The 16,620-nt window shown below is 37.9% G+C and overlaps 1 protein-coding gene across 5 annotated transcripts in view; it reads right to left on the reverse strand.

Annotated features, from left to right (window-relative positions):
- arvcfb (ARVCF delta catenin family member b) overlaps positions 1 to 16,620 on the reverse strand; it is a 258,356-nt gene that overhangs the window by 47,988 nt on the left and 193,748 nt on the right. For all 5 annotated transcript variants that reach the window (XM_016673815.1, XM_016673814.1, XM_007556944.2 and 2 more), the window contains one exon: positions 6,312 to 6,495. In XM_016673815.1, the coding sequence (XP_016529301.1) occupies positions 6,312 to 6,495 (184 nt within the window). The remainder of the gene's footprint in view (positions 1 to 6,311; positions 6,496 to 16,620) is intronic.

A 16,620-nucleotide genomic window follows, 5' to 3' on the forward strand; every position in this document is an offset into this window, starting at 1 on the left:
ACACACACACACAGGCACAGTTATACGTTACTACCGTCTGTCACTCTGAGAGGAAGCCAGAAACACGGCCGGGAAGGTAGAAGGAAGCTAACGGATGGAAAATGGAAGCTGTTCTGATGGAAACAAGAGGAACATGAGACGAGGGAAATTACATCTAAAAGCTGAGAAATACGTGGTTTTATTTTGTTTTATTTGGATCGACACAAGTTTTGGTTTCAAATAAATAAACATAAACACGTATAAAGATGACATCCTTGCGATTGACCAACTGAGCAGCTTTTCACTAGAAAAACTGAATAAATAAAAATGTAGATCATAAATGAGATACCCAAGTTTTATGTTTTATAGTTTTCTTAATCATGATGGCACTTTCTTTTTAAATGAACATTACTTATTCAGCTCTTCATATACAACAGTACACAACCAAAGCACAACATTTTACCAAGTTTTTTTGTCTAGTTTCTAGTACAAACACTTGAAATAAGAAAAAAACTAACTTACAAGTAACTTTTCTGCAAGAAATTGGTGATTTTTTAAATAATTCCTTAATGTTGATGGAAAAAGTACTAGCTCCACTGCCAGACAATTTCACTTTTAACTAATAGTTTTTCATCAACATTAAACTAAAACAAGCTCCTATATTAGAAGTTACTTGTAAGCTAATTTTATCATATTTAAAGTGCACTAAGACATTTGCACTAGAAACTGGACCAAAAATACTTAAGATTTTGTGCTTTTAAAATGTTCACACTATAAGCTACATATCTAGAAACATCTTTTTCTAAGAAAGCAGTTTTGTATTTTCATTGCCTTGCAGAGTTACAAGGCTCATAACTTCAGTACAAAAGTACTAATATTGAGTGTGCATATGCTATATTACTACTTAATGGAGTCCTTATACAGTTTTTCATCTGTTATTTAAATTTTGCCTGCTCTTATTGCCTTATTTCGTTGTCTTTTTCCAGACCACAGTTGAAAAAAAAAAGTTGTTAATCTTTTCTGCCTGGTTTGATAATAAGTAAATAAAAAATAGCAAATTTGCAATACTGTTTTCAAAGTGTGCAAATTACATACTTTGGGGTTACAAGAAAGTGCAAGAGTCCGAAATACCTGATAATTATTGCCACAAGGTCTAATTTCAGCTTTTTAGTATTTTACATAAAATTTATGGGGATGTTTTTATTTATAAGCCGTTTATGTAATTATTACCAGCTGCCGACATGCCATCACATGCTTAAAGGTTTGTTTGAACTTGTTACGGTAATGCTGGCATTAGTAAAATAGAAGTTTCACTAAAAAGGCTCAAAAGGCCTTTGGTTTCAGATTAACAGAAAAAAAAAAAATCCTGCCCATTCAGTAACAGAAGAACGACGCTTTCATAGTGGTAATGAGTTCTCTGGACGCTTCAGGGAAAGAAGACGACGTCCTTCTCAACATTTTCAATTTGAAGCAGAGTAACCTAAGTGATGAAGAAAACACTGACGACATCAGCTGAAACGTATTTCAGAGTAAAAGTGATCAGAGCGTCGAGAAGGTAGAAGTGTCTGTCGGCGCCGGCCTGGAAGGAGGGCGTGCGTTAAACGGCTCCCTAGTGATCAGCTGTTGAAGCAAAGCTTGCTGTAAAGGAGCCGTGGGAGCAGCTGCTTCAGCTGAACACAGTCCTACACTGATTAGTTCAAAGGCTCCTGGAAATATTAGGTTTAGGTTTCAGGTGTTTAGCGTTAACATCACAGTAACTCGGCTGAATTCAATTTGGCTCCCGGTGCAAGAGCTCGCAAATTCAGTAATAAAATTGAAAGTGCGGTCCCGCCCATGAAGAGGCTGTCGGAATGACTTTGTCGTCGTTAAACTGAGGGAAAGCCGTCACACCGTGTAGTTTAAGTTTGACCACCTTTTGTAGCGATGCCTACGTGTCTAATTTTGAAGTGAGAAGGGAAGTAGATCTAGAGTTACCCTGCTGAGGTGACACAGTCTGCTAAAACACGCTTGGTTTGACTGACTGGTAACTCTTATGTAAGCGTGGTAGACAGCGCCATCTTTAAAAATCATGTAATCTGGCAGGATTAATGGGACCTGGTTGAGAACAGAAATGGGGCCTGAGTGAATTTTCTATCGCCTCCTAAACTAAACAGATTTCTTACAGTTTCCGATTGAGTCAGAGTTGCAATTCACGTTAACATTAAGGCTGATTATGAACCGAATAATTCTACATTCAACAAATATACTGTGTTTTAAAATACATAAAGCCTTTATTCGCTATGTAGGAAACACAAAAAGCAGCTTTTCCAAAACTTTTCTGCCATTAGCACCCTATCAGAATAAAACAAGCATAAAAAGCAATACAATAACTCGTCAAATCTGGACTGTAATATTCTGTGCTAATTACTAATTCTTTAAAACACTGTGATTTGTTAAAGCTTTAATGTTGCTTTCCCAAAAAGATTGCTAAAATCTCTTCTACATTCCTCCAGAACAGCGTACTACAACTAAATACTATAACCAAAAGTTATTAATACTCTTGGAATATGTCAATTACACCAAAACATTTCTTCTGAGTGGAAGTAAGATAAATGTTTTGGAGGGATTCAGTCAGAGTCCCAAGTAAAGATTAGGGTAATGGCTAGGAGGCCATCCAATACGAAGATAAATCTTTAAAAATACGAGTGGAAACATGCAAAAATCTGATCAGACATTTTAAAAATGTGGCTTTTTGCAGTAAAGATCCATTTATTATTCAGAAGGACAAGATGTCTCATTTGTGGTGAATACAATTTTTAAATCTCTACTGCATTAATAATTTTGACCTTAACTGTACATGAATAAATACACCTGAAATATTAGTCAAAGACGTCAAGGTATAAAAGTGATAAAACATCACAAATTGTTCCAATCCAACTGCTTTTGAATTCAGGAAACTTTCTACCTTCTATTTTTGGCTTTTACAAAACAACAATTCAATCCTAAAGATTAAAATGCACCACAGTGGTCTGGTAGAAAGGCTCAAGCCCCCCACAGAAAACATTTTGCAAACAACGAGAGAGCAGGTGACCTCACTGATACATCCACCAATCAAGATGTGAACAAACATGACGTCGTTTCTGTGACAACGGAAATCCACCACATTACACAGCCAGAGGCAATTTCATAAGACTGTGGGAATAAATCTTTTTCCTCTTATCCCAAAGTTATTAAGGTACAATTATATAATCTTTTTTTCAAGAAATGACTCCTTAGGTAAGGAAGCTGAATCATAAATGTAACAGTGGACATATTTTGAGAATATATGTTTAGGCACAAAGATGGAAACAAGCAAATCAGAGCAGTGTAATTCAGCCTACTGCCTACAGCTTTATTCAGTAGTTATGATTTCATCACCCAGCTCCTCCCAACTGTTTGATTATTTTTAAACAACACTCAAGCTGTAAGCCCAAAGTTGGGGGCTTACTATATTTATGTAAGTGTTTGATTGTTTGAGATTGTTAACTATGGTGGTCCAGAAGGGTCAACAAAATGCAAAAGTGCAAAAACAAAAGTCATAACACAGCAACAAAAGCCCCAAAAGAAGTAATGTCCAACCAGCAGAAAGCTAAAGCTAACCCAGAATTTAGGCTGAAACAGAAGGAATGCTAAACCAGAAGTAGGCTAATGCTAAAGAAAAATTTAGGCTAAAACTGAAGTAATGCCGAAAAGAAAATGTTGCTAAAACAGAATTATTCTACAATGGAATTCAGGTTAAAACTAAATTTATGCTCAACTTAGTACCATAACTTCTGCTTTAGCATAACCTCTGTTATGGCGTTTTACTGTTGTGTTTTGGCTTTTGCATTTTATTGACCCTTCTGGAACCCGGTACTGATCAGATTGTGATGTGGTTGCAGTAAACAGAAAAACAGAGAGATTACAGAAAGAACTACTTCCCACAAAACAAGAGACTGCAAAACCTCTTCAGAAGTGGTGGCATGTTGCACGTGGACACACGGAGGTCAGAGGTCCGAGACGCAGATGGGTTTAATGTTTTGTCACAGACAAAAATCGCCCACTGATCCCAGTACAGACAACCCAGCATTCCTTGCATACAAACACCCACAGGTCAGGATGGGAGGAACCCTGCATCTGCTGAGCCGTAAATCAATAAAGCACCTATAGAGCTTATGCCGGACCCTGACCCGCGGGCCACTAACAGTTTAATATACACCACACCTGTCTCACTTTGCAACTGGCATCTTAGTCACAGCAAACATGAAGGGGCTTTGCTTTGGGGTTTTTTCCCTTCCACTGTGTATATTAAAGTAATCCTCGGTTAAATCCAGGACGGTGACTTAAATGTGTGCACATACTGGAAACTCTGAAAATTTAACTTGAATAAATGGACCATCTGGCTCCTCATTTGTGCCTGCTGTCTCTCTGCGTCTTTTCTTCTCCTAAAAACTGGTTTGGTCCAGAAGCTTTTAATCTGTCTGAGCTTTTAAAACATATTACTGGCTTTCTTTTTATTTTATTTTTTTTTAAACCAAGACAAGCCAACTCTGTATTTTTCTAAATTATCATTTCAAAAAAATTTGGGAACATTCCCTGGAAGCCTTTTTAAATCTAATTTGTTTTTCTTTGCATGAAGCGGGAGACAGTTGGAGCGGGACTACAGCTAATTATCTTTCGTCCATCCAACGTGAGCCAAACGCTGGTCCAAAACCAAAATATATACAGTTTTCAATCAGCCCTGAAACCCATAGAACAGCTCCACATTTAAATAAATGAGATTCCGCAAACTAACCTTTATTTTTTTAAACGAATATTTAAATACTTTTACTCAAAATACATTTTTTTTTTACCTTTTGCATAAAAATTGATTATGTGCTCCCTCATCCACAGTGCCCTGCAAAAGTGTTGAACTTTTCCACATTTGGTGAATTTAAAACTGAGAGCTTCTAAGTATTTTATGTGACAGAGCAACACCGATTGAAAACATAATTGTACAGTGTGAGGGAAAGAAGAGATGGGATGATATGTAAACATCTGAGCAGCGCAGCTCACCACTGTGTTCAGGCCACTTTACTCTGAAATCGCTAAATGAAATCTAGGGCAAAGCCACTCTATTAATAAACAGAAAACATCTGTCTGCACTTTTAATCTCAGCATAAATCCAGCTGTTCTGTAAAGGCTCAGAGGTTTAATAGAGAACAACTATTAGTCTTTGTGCTTCACTGTTCATTTTCTTTTTTCTTTTTTAGAAAAGTAGCAATAACACAACACTTAAACAGCGATAACAAGCACTAGTTACAATGCTTGAAGGAAATACAGCAAACATGGGCGCAAACGTGCTCTGCTCAGATGAGACCAAAAGTTGAACTTTTCAGTCTGCATGCAAAACACTACAAGTCATTCGGTCTGCATGCAAAACACAGTCATGCCGTGAGGAAAGTTTTCCTCCTGCAGGGAAAAGGAAACCTGGTTGATAGGAGGAGGGATGATAAATATGGTCCAATCCTAGAGAAAAACCAGTTACAATTGAGATTGAGGTGGATGTTTCCCTTCCATCTAGGGTTGGACAACATGGTTGAAAAACAAATCATGACATGAGGGTTTCATGTCAGTCAATATTGACAATTACTGATTAGGTTTTTGTTTTAAATATCTGGTGACGTGACCTTTCCTGTTTTATCCTCCGTTTCCCTTCAAGTTGTTGCATTCATTTTCTCCTTATTCTTCACAACATTGATTTTTGTTTTTATTTATAAGCAGTTTTGAGGCACTGTGGAAAACATGAGACTGCTGCTGCGCAAGTTAGACAACACGTTGTTGCTAGGCAACCAAAGAGTGAGTGAGTTAGTTGACGCCACTCACCGTGAGAGGTTGAATGGCTAAAGTTTTTCCTCTGCCTACATCCCCCAGAATGCATCAGAGTTCATTGAAATGACTGAAAAGTCTATCTATTGGTATTGATTACATCATATCTATTGCGATATATATTGCTATTGATTTATTGTCCAGTCCTACAACCAACAGAACAAAAACCTTAAAAATATAGTCAGAGCTGCAACAGAATAGTTCAGGTAAAAGTCCTGATCTAAATACATTTGAGAATCCAATTAAGTAGCAGCTAACTATATAACTATATATAAAAATCACAATTGTGTTTTATTTTATGTTGAAATCCTAATAAAATAAATTAAGTTGGAAATGTCGTATGAATACCGTTGTAAAGGACTGATACAGGAACTTGTGCTGTGAGTAGGTGACCTGTAAATGTGTGCTACACACCGACTGAGAAGATCCATCCTGCTGTGTAGAACCGAGTTTGGTGGGGACCCTACCTGAGGCAGCCGGATGTGTTCTTGAAGACGGTGGTCCACTCCGCGTCCCGGGGCTTGGAGTCCTCGTTGGGTTCGTGCTCCCATCCCGAGTGAGGGATTATGACTTCGTTGGTCATGGTCTGCAGCCCGTGGTTGATGATCACCATCTTCAGGGGTTCGTAGGACGACAGATTCCAAAGGGTACCTGAGGGGGGCGGCAGAGAGGAGAAACGATAGACATTATGTAAGAGCAAAGAGCTCAATTAGAAAAAGTATGATTGTGAGAAAAAGGAAGAAACCACTGAAGATATATTCAATGACATTTGACAAAAGGTGACGTTAGGGAGGATTAAGGTAGAAAAAATGGGGAAAATTATCAGAATGAAAAGTGCAAAAAGAGGTAAAGAATGAGAAAAGAGATGCCAGGCAGCCAGAAAGGAGGAGTGGAGAGAATCGTCGACAGAAAATGAAAGTGATGCAACGTAGTGAAAGCTCAGTAGCAGACAAAGACAAGTTGAGCAGACTTCACGACTGAAATCAAAATCACATTTAGTTCTGTCTTAAACCACCCACAAACTGGACTCACCACAATGTCATATATATATAAAAGAAAATCACTAGGTGAAAATTTCACTGAAAACATGTTCACACTCGCACCGTTTTTTCGCTTTAACAGAGCTCATATACGTTAGCCAGCTTCACTACCTCGAGCGCTACTGTAACCATTTGTTTTGTAGATGCTGCGTGCGTCCAGATTATTCTCTCCCTATGAAATCGGCACCGAGAGAGATTTTACGCATCAGTCACCTTCCAAACAACACGAAGGGAGAAGCAGTGGCTGCACATCTAATCACAGAAAAATAACCTCCAGCCTATTTTACAGGAAATAAAAACAGCAAAACAAAACAAAACAAAACAAAGGAGGAGGGAACAAAAAAAAAACACAGAGACATGCAGGAAACTAGATAGAGTTTGCTTTCCACCAGAGAAGCAGGAAGATAAAGCTTAGTGAGAGAAGAAATATTTGCAAGTCGCAGAGACAAAATGTTCTGTTCCCCGGGGTTCTAACACACGCTGCAGTGATGGGACCTCTAGTTTGGAAAACAATAACGTATATTAGATTCACACAAAGATATGGATTATGACTGGAAACAGGTGGGTACAAAGGAGCTGGAAGGTCAAAAATATTCTGGTAATCTTACAAGACTGAACAGAGTTCATAAGCACTGCTGGGTAATGTCACTGTAACGCCCGATGCTGTCAAAGTAGTTACTGTGGGAAGAAATGAGCTTTTCTCAGCATCAGTGAGGTGTTTAAGCAGAGATGGAAGAAGCTTTTTAAAAGGGAACTGCATTTTCTACTTCATATTGAGATGATCAGGCTGCGACATGGACAGAGAGAGCTAAACTTCAGCAGGTAACAGGAAAACTCCATGTTTCAATGCAGAGCAGCTCTGTTTGGACGTTCAGCCTGTCCGTCTATATGCTAATAATTTGGATTTGAAAATATCAGCAGGTCAAAAAAAAAACCAGGGGTTCAAAACAGGCCACATATCAAAGTTTTATATGAATATTTTACAGAATATGCAAAAGCTTTTTCTGTCATTGTTTCCATTGTTTGTGTGTTTTTTTTGTGCCGTCAAATTCAGTTAATACTTTAACATACCTACAGTCATCACCGATAAATTAGAATATCTGTTCTGATGAGACTCGTTTGTCAGATCAAAAGTCCCTTTTGAAAATATCCTAAAAGCTGTCATTAAACATACTTTACATTAAGCCAACACTTCTGTATTAATATGTTTGATAAAAAAATGTGTTATGTCATGTTTTCATCAACTATATGTGAGAAATCATTATAATTAGCAGAAATTAAGGCTTTCAAATGTCCACCTGTAAAGTTTATCAATATAAGGTGTTTCTGAAATAAATTGATTTTTCAATAATACTCAGATTTATGCAGTGGCTCTGTATGTTGCAAATGAGATTTAGTGTCAAAACATATGACAGTACTGGCATTTAATCCATCTCTATTGTTCCTTTCATTGTGTTACTTTAAAATGTGGGATGCAAACCTAAAGTATAAGGCTTCTACATATTTAAAAAACAAAAAACAAATAATGTGTCAGAAACTAAGGTATATTCTATTGTTTATAGGGAAAAAAAAACGCAGTGCTTGCCTGTCTCCCTCTCTTTGCCCCCAAGCCTCATGCTTCAGAGAAATAACAGCTAAGAGCTGAAGTATTAAGATTAAACATAGATTCACACGCTTGTGCATATGCACATGCAGCCGTGCTCAACGCGTGTGTGAACGCACGTCCACAGACGCCCGCGGTGTGTGGTTGTGTTGTGCAGTTGAACAGCCGACCATTAGCAGAGCGCTGAAGCTGTCGTGCATTCTGGCACGGCTCTTTAATAAAGTTCCTGTACATTTTCCAGACGGTCAGTATTTCCTCTGTGCAGTCGTGCTCAGACACACACAAGGAAAAAAAAAGAAAAAGAAGCTGGACTAAAAATAACTCTGAATGTGTTTGAGAGAGACTGTTTTATTTGCTAAAAGGTTTGTTGAATGAATGAATGCATACAAATAGACAAGTTAGGATAAATACGCATTTTTCTGTCATTTTTTGGGTCTTTACTCCAACTTTGTCATCAAGCTAAAGAACATATCTGTCAAAAAATAGACATATTCAAAGAGTGTTATTTTTTGGGAAAACAACATATTAGCAAATGAATGGAGCAATTTCAGTAACCCTCGGGAATAAAAACTTAAATTACTGCCTGACGGACTGTATCCAGGGGCAAATTATTCCCAAAGCACAACACAACCAAAGCTAAAGTAATTACATTGCTGAATAATTGTGTGCTTTGTTCATAGTAAATTTAAGACCTCTATAATTCAATATCAATTTATGTTTTTACAGCACTTCCGTGGTATGTTTAACTTGAGCATATTGATATGCTTTCATCAGCATAATTAAAGCTTTGTTTGGACATAAAAACACCAGAACTGTGTTCATTTGTTGAATCTTTTAAAAGCAGATATCTGTCCTGAATCATCCTAATGTTGCAGTAACATTATAAACCTATTTGTAATGAATGCATTACAAATAGGTTTATAATGTTACTGCAACAACAGTAACATTATAAAGCTGTAGAAATTATATTTTGATGACAAAATAAGATTTTATTCAAATTATTTGCAGGAGCTAAGCTTCAAAACCATAAAATGTCTTCCAACACTCATATAAAGTGGTAGAACAAAAAACATTTTTACTCTAACAAACCATTTAAAAACATGCACGACTGTTTCTGGCAAACTAATGCATTTGTAAGTCCCAGATGTTTTGCTTCAGTAATAATTCTACACAGATCCAATCAGTAAGATCGGTGCTAGACAGAAAGTACCACTGGGCCGCTGGGTCCCAATTACTCAACCTTGACTTTTTTGCTTTTTTTTTTTTTTTTTCCAATCATGAAGCTTCTCATCACATATGTAATTAAAAGAGTGATAGGTTTTCTAATCTTCCTGTTATATATTCTCTCTTCCTTCCAATGTCATTCAGTTGTTACCCAAAGTGGAAAAGAAACATAAAAAATGAAGCCTGGATACCAACCTAGAATAAAATGATAATTAAAGTAACTGTTTCCTACCTTGCCATGTAGGTTTGGGTATTGAAAGATGGATGTTGTGTCGGAAAGGAACATGAGAAAAGACAGTGGATTTAGCAGCATATCAATGCCTGTCGCATCTTTGAAGCATGTGTACGTCATGGTTGACGTTCCCCCAGTTTGAATTATGCGTGTTTTTTTATATATATTTAAGGATTAACTGATAATCTGGGAATTAAATTTTAATGCTGCATTAGTAAGCCCAATCGGTCAGAAATTAGCAAAGGTAAGCATAAAGTAGGTGATGTTGTCAGTTTCACTTTCAGTTTTAGACATCAAGTATAACTCAGTGAGTAAATCACTATTAGTACAGAGTCACACGAGATTAAGTAGTTTTAATTAGTCATTGCTATGATATCTGATCATGTAAATTTTCCAGTAGTGAATCTACCTATGAGCTACATAGATCTGCTGTTGTTGTATCAACCTTCCAGATCGCTCAGGTCTTCTGGTTCTGTTCTGCGTCTACAGAATCAAAATTAGAGAAGCAGCATTCAGCTTCTATGCTCCACAAATCTGGAAAAAAAAACTTCCAGAAAGCTGCAAAGTAGGTGAAACACTGAGTTCCTTTAAAACAAAACTAAAAACCCACCAGTTTCCAGTTGCCTTTGAACCATAATAAATGATACACTGATCAACATGTGATGTGTGTCATTGATTTTGATGATAGGACTTGATAAAAATGTAATTCTTGTTCTCAAACTGGTGACTGCATGGTGCCATTGTGACTTTTGTGTTGTGCTGTGAAGCACTTGCTGAACTGTCTTGTTGGTGAAATCTGCTGTACAGAAAAAATTATTGAAACTTGATTGATACGACATGAGGGAACTGCAGAACTCATATTGTGTAATTTCTCCAGATGTACAAAAAGTCTGTGCCAACCTGGATGTTGTCACATCAGTGTAATTGTATTATTAAGTGCAGACAAAGATGATGTTGAAGTATGTTTACCTAAGGCCCAGCATCTTCTAATATCTTTGACAAACAAGGCACAGACCCATTAATGTGATAAGGACAATAATGTTGGCCTTTCAGTCCAGCAAAAGTGTATTTACTCTCTTTCCATCAACAGAGAACTAGACATTTAGAAAGATTTAGAATATTTGCCTCAACTCTTTTGGATTTTCTGACTGAATGATCATAGACAACGTTGTGGAAGGTTCTCCAAGAACAACAGAGTCTAATTTAGCCAGTCTGGTCACAATAATCACTGAATAGTCTGAAGCGTACACTGTGGAAAAATGTTTTGGGTGGCAATTCCCAATAAATCCAGGTTCCTACAACTCAGAAGCTAGTTGCTGATTAATATGACATTTTTGGATCATTGTCAAGAAACTATACAATAAAAAAAAATAAAAAAAACAATGAGAACCTATTAAATAAACTTGATGTATTTCATAGGAAAATACCTCAGTATATCATAGAAACTAACTAAAGTGTGTGAAAAACTACATTTCTGCCCATCCCAAAACTTTCTCCTACAACTGCAGTTGACTACTTGGCATGGTCGTCGTCCTTTTTCATATACCAACAGGAGATGCTCCAAATGCTATATTTCTATATTACCTAGACACACTGAACTGCTAACTGTGCAGCTGTACACATGGCTGAGTAAGCACCAGTGCAGAAACTGCCTCAGAGAGCCAGACAGCTTCACTTCAGCTTCTAATGTTAATTTAAACATTCCAGATGGAGGCTTAGAGCTGTGAGGCACACCGGCACCACACTAGACTGCTGTCTGTGCATCACTTTTATTCCTTAATGACAGAAAAACTATCGTGCATGATATAGTGAGGCTATACAGATCACACAGCTTGCGTTATGAGCTCACTTTAGCGTGTGCTTTTTAAAGGTGCAGATGAGTATTAAAAAAAGTATTTGTCTCTGCCAGAATAAACTCAAAGGATTCTGAGTCAAGACGATCTATAGCGATTTATAACGAATACTGAAGGTCTGAAGATCAACCCCTCAAAGTCTTTAAAGACATAAAGGAACCTTATTCTTTTTTTTATTGGCCATTTGGATCTCACAGAACTCTCTAACATCCAAAGAAAGAAGATTAATGAACCATTTTCCAAAGACAGTCAAGGAAATCAACCAGGTCAAATTGTTTTTCGTTTTGGCTTTTAAGCAACTCATGACATTACAACAGTCTGGTCAATCAAAGTGATTGATAAAGGCAAACTCCCAGCATCTTGGTACGCTGCAGCCATAAGTTTTATGACGAATCGAAAAAAAATTATACCTCCAAATCAATGTCGCATATAAATGTTGATTTTAACATTTCTCAAAAGTATGTCAGTCTAATATTTAAGGATTGCCACTATAATGCTTTACCTTATGATAATATACCAGGGTGCATTTGGATCTGCTGGGTGTGTTCAAAAGTAACTTTTTGATACAGTCTAACTTTTATTTGATGAATTAAGTACTCAGTATAATGAAGAACTTGTACTTATTCCTCCTTCCCCACAACCGCCAATGCTGTTAACACATTCAAGGCATCTAAAGATGAAATTAACATGAAGTGTTCCTTTATGTTGATGATTCACTGGTGTTCATCTCCAATCCTCAAACTTCTTCATAATTGTGTTGTCTGTCTGTCCCTTTATTATCTTAAATAATCCCACAATGCAAGCTTATAAGACAGCTGAATTGTATGAGGATAATAATGGGACATGTAAGGCAGTGAAACAGCTAAAATGACACCTTTGTATAATGATTCAATCCAAACTGAAATCCAGGTGATCCTTTCTTGTACTCACTGTAACATTCAGTCTGTTGTAGCATATATTTGGAATTGCTGAGGTTTTAAAACGGAAGTAATTGTAGAAACATTATATATTATAATATATATATTATACATAATATATATATTATAAAAGTCACATACTGTATGAAATTTTACAGCTTAGAAAAATAAACTAGTTTTAACAGACGTTTTCAAGATTCTGTGGTCTATGCTGAGGTTAACTATACCAGAGTTTTGAGGCAGACACAGTGAAAGCGTAGTTGCCCCCACATTTTAATCTAGATTTCATCATATCCAAGAAAAAGTGTCATGTACACAAAAGTTCCCTTAAAGTTAAAAAAAAAAAAAAAAAAAAAAAAAAACCATCAGATGGAGCCATCCCAAGTGACACCATGAAATCCCACTAATTGTATCTTCTATTTTTATTATTCTCATTCGATGCTATGGTATTTGACAAGTTTATGCTGGTATCTACCTAATTAAAAGGAAATATAAAAATCCGGGCAAGAATGTAACAACAATCAAACATTCATATGAGCTGTGTGAGCGCTGGTATTGTGACAGATAGCAGAACATTCACGCCTGCCTGCCAGGCTGACAGCTTGATTACGTTGTGTCATTAGCATCAGATTGTGACAGGCAGTGTATTCAGTGTGCAGTCAAAACAGAGTGAGCGCAGCACCAAGATGATCTTTTTACACCATCATCCTGGTCACAAACTGTGCATAAAATGTCTACTCCATATTTCCGGCGTGGCAACATGATCCATGTTTTCAGCGGACAAGCGATAAACAGCACGCCAGTAATCCGCAAGATACACCTTCATCATCTTCGCCGTTTGTTAATATATTCCACCCTACCATGAAATTAACTGCATGATGGTTTAATTAACTCGGTGCCAGAGTGGTCCTGTCTCAACAGTACGACGGCAGCATCCGTTTCAACTACACGCATCAGACGGATTTTTTGAATTCGTCGATCTTTAAATCGCTGCTTTCAACGGTTCGGATGCGGATAAGGCAATTTGTAGAAAAGAAAGAAAGTGAGGAGTGAAAAGGTACCAGGAACCTTTTTCTGCCAGAGATGACGCATAAAGCGACACGTGGCCTCGCCAATTCTTTCCGTCCCGGCTGGTTGGCTGTCACCTCCAGTGTTCCGGCTGAAATACTGCTCAGTCCGCTGGAATCAGTCACCTCTACGCTGATCACATAAGCCTAAGGGGAGGAAAAGACATGTCTTTGCCGTGGCGGCGATCCATCAAGTCCGACAGGCATACAGCCCACTGACAGAGCGTTATTCAGGATGACAGAGCGCCGTGGAAGTGACGATCTCCATCCAGCGTCCTGTCGCTGTTTCAGGCCAGTGACTCTGGATCGGGTTTAGTCAGTTTGCTGTCCTCTGTCAGATTCTGAGAGACAGACGCCTGAGGGGAGTCCTGCCGTCTTCCAGGCACGGCTGACCCGAGGCAGAAACACCCGACCAAGCACCCGGTACAAGTGCACAACTTTGTAAATGTGTCTAATAGCTCACCTTAAACGCATCGCAGGATGAAAACTGTAGAGAGTGCCGGGGATGGCATCGCTTGTGAAAAATTCAGAGCTGCTGAATGATAGATAAAAGTGTTCAAACTGGTGTTGCACTTGCATAAATCATGACACCAACTGGGGTTTGGAAAAAGCGACACAAAAAAAAAAAAACTAACAAAAAAGTAATTGACCTCTCAATGCTGGTCTTATATAAGCATTTTTTTTTCTTTGTAAAATAGAGTCAGGATCTACAGTTTAAAAGACTTCACAAGCAACTTTGATAACCCAGTCAGACCACTTTCAAGGTCTGGAAGTGCTGTTCCTTTCTGATTTATTAATGCTGTTTATCTGCTGAGGAAACTTCTCAGGGGTAAACAGCCAAACCGGGTCGCACCGGTTTCCTTTCAAAACTAATTGAAAAACAACAAAGTCTTATTGGAAGCATGAAAACGGTGGTGTTGTGATTTCCAATTAAAAGGCCAAAATTCATCAAAGGAAGTCCGTTTGTCTTCCAGTCCTCAGTTCTTGCCTTGTTTTTTCCTTTTTACGTCCCGCCTTGGCTTTTTGTCTCTGATTGGACAGGCTGGAAAGACGGCGAGTGGGACTGGGAAGCGGACTGGAGCTGTAGCGGGGGCTAATTAAATTTTCCAGGCACCACTTGCAGACATGTTGCTCTTCAACCAGAGCTATTAACTTAGTTCTGCCCATTACGGTTCTCCTCCTCTCCTTCTGCTCTTCACCCCTCCTGCCATCCATCAACGTCACAGTGGCAATGAGGGTTGGGGGACGCAGTTTAGCAAAGGGGATGCAAAGTGCATAAAAACCGAACAAAGATGGAGACCTAAACATGCGGACTCACGCTATTGACTATGAACATACTCTCATACACACTCGTGCATAAATGTGTATAAAGAGATTAATTAATTAAGTAGGAGTGATGCTGCCACTCCTGTACTTCATGGTTGAGGTGGTACTTCCACTTTCTTCCAATAAATGGAACAATAGCCAGCATTCCAGTTTTAATTGCATCAGTCTCCAATAAAATAAAAAATAAATAAATAAATAAAAGCTCTAAAATGTATCTATAATTGAGTGAATTTTCAAACTGTAATCTGGCTTTTTAGGTCGAACCTTCCTTCTTTCTGAGTGGCATTTCAGCTCATGTTGGTTCAGGATTATTTTCACTACAGATAACGAGTCTGCCACCATGCTCACAAGGTTTTAGATATTGCTCTAGAGTTGATTTGGAAGTTTCACACAAAAAACAGTGTGACTAAGAATAAACACACATTCAGTGTTATATATTTATGACAAAAAAAAAAAAAAAAGTAATCCAGGAAATCACAATCAAATAATCAAAACCACAGGAATTGGATGCGGCTTCACTAAAGAACGTCTTAATTAGCTCTCCTGCAACAATTTGACAAACGTATTACTGTGAAAGAGTTTTAGTGTTCATCACAATTCTAATAAAGGCGTATCAAGTTGGCAACAAGGTGATGAACAAGGGGAAGCTGAATTGTTACTTGATTGCAATTGTCTTTTTCTATTTTCATTAAAAGAATAGCTGAAAATTAAATTCCAATCAATTCGTTTTATTATTTTCATTCATTTAATTTAAGATAAGTTGACATTAAACAACCTGAAGACAGCAATCAGGTCCAATTCAGACGTCATCCATCTTCAGTTATTGATTTCTCATGTCAAATTTCCTTGTTTGTAGTCTCATATGAGCAATAAAATCTGTAGGAAATGCAGCATCAATCTGCCTCATGATCTCACTTTTCACAAAGGAATCTGCTTGAGGCCACAAGCAGCCCAGAGGCTGCTGAAACAGGAAAACAGAATTACTCTGAAAAGTAAAACGTTCTAGAAATATAAATGACTTGTCTGCATGTCTCGTGTGTGTCTGTGTGTGTGTGTATGTGTGCGTGGATGTGTGTGTTGGAAAATGAAACCACTAGGTTCCTTCCACGTCACCCATTTCCACTAGGAGAAAACAGAGCTCTCAGAGCGGTTTTTGCACAGGGCTGTGCATACTTCCACAGCAAAACCCTTAAACATATGAACTAAGAAAAGGAGAACCGTATTTAAAAAAAAAACAGAAAAAAACCCCAAAAACCTTGAATTATATTTAATTGCAGAAAAGCACGGCCAATTCCAGACAAGTGGCTGGGGACGCAAGCTGAGCCTGCATTGTGAGGAGCTGGTTTCCTGCGGAGCAATGGCCACCTAAAGCACGATAAAGAGTAAACCAGGAAGAGAACGGAAATCACCGTCTGTAGATAATGAATGAAGGAGAGGGGAAGGAAAAATTAAAAAAAAAAAAAAAAAAACCAGAGACTGAGCGTGGGAGGGCTGAATAATGAGTAAGAGAGGGG

This window comes from Poecilia formosa, unplaced genomic scaffold (assembly GCF_000485575.1).
Source record: "Poecilia formosa unplaced genomic scaffold, Poecilia_formosa-5.1.2 Scaffold82, whole genome shotgun sequence".
In the NCBI taxonomy this organism is placed as follows: Eukaryota; Metazoa; Chordata; class Actinopteri; order Cyprinodontiformes; family Poeciliidae; genus Poecilia; species Poecilia formosa.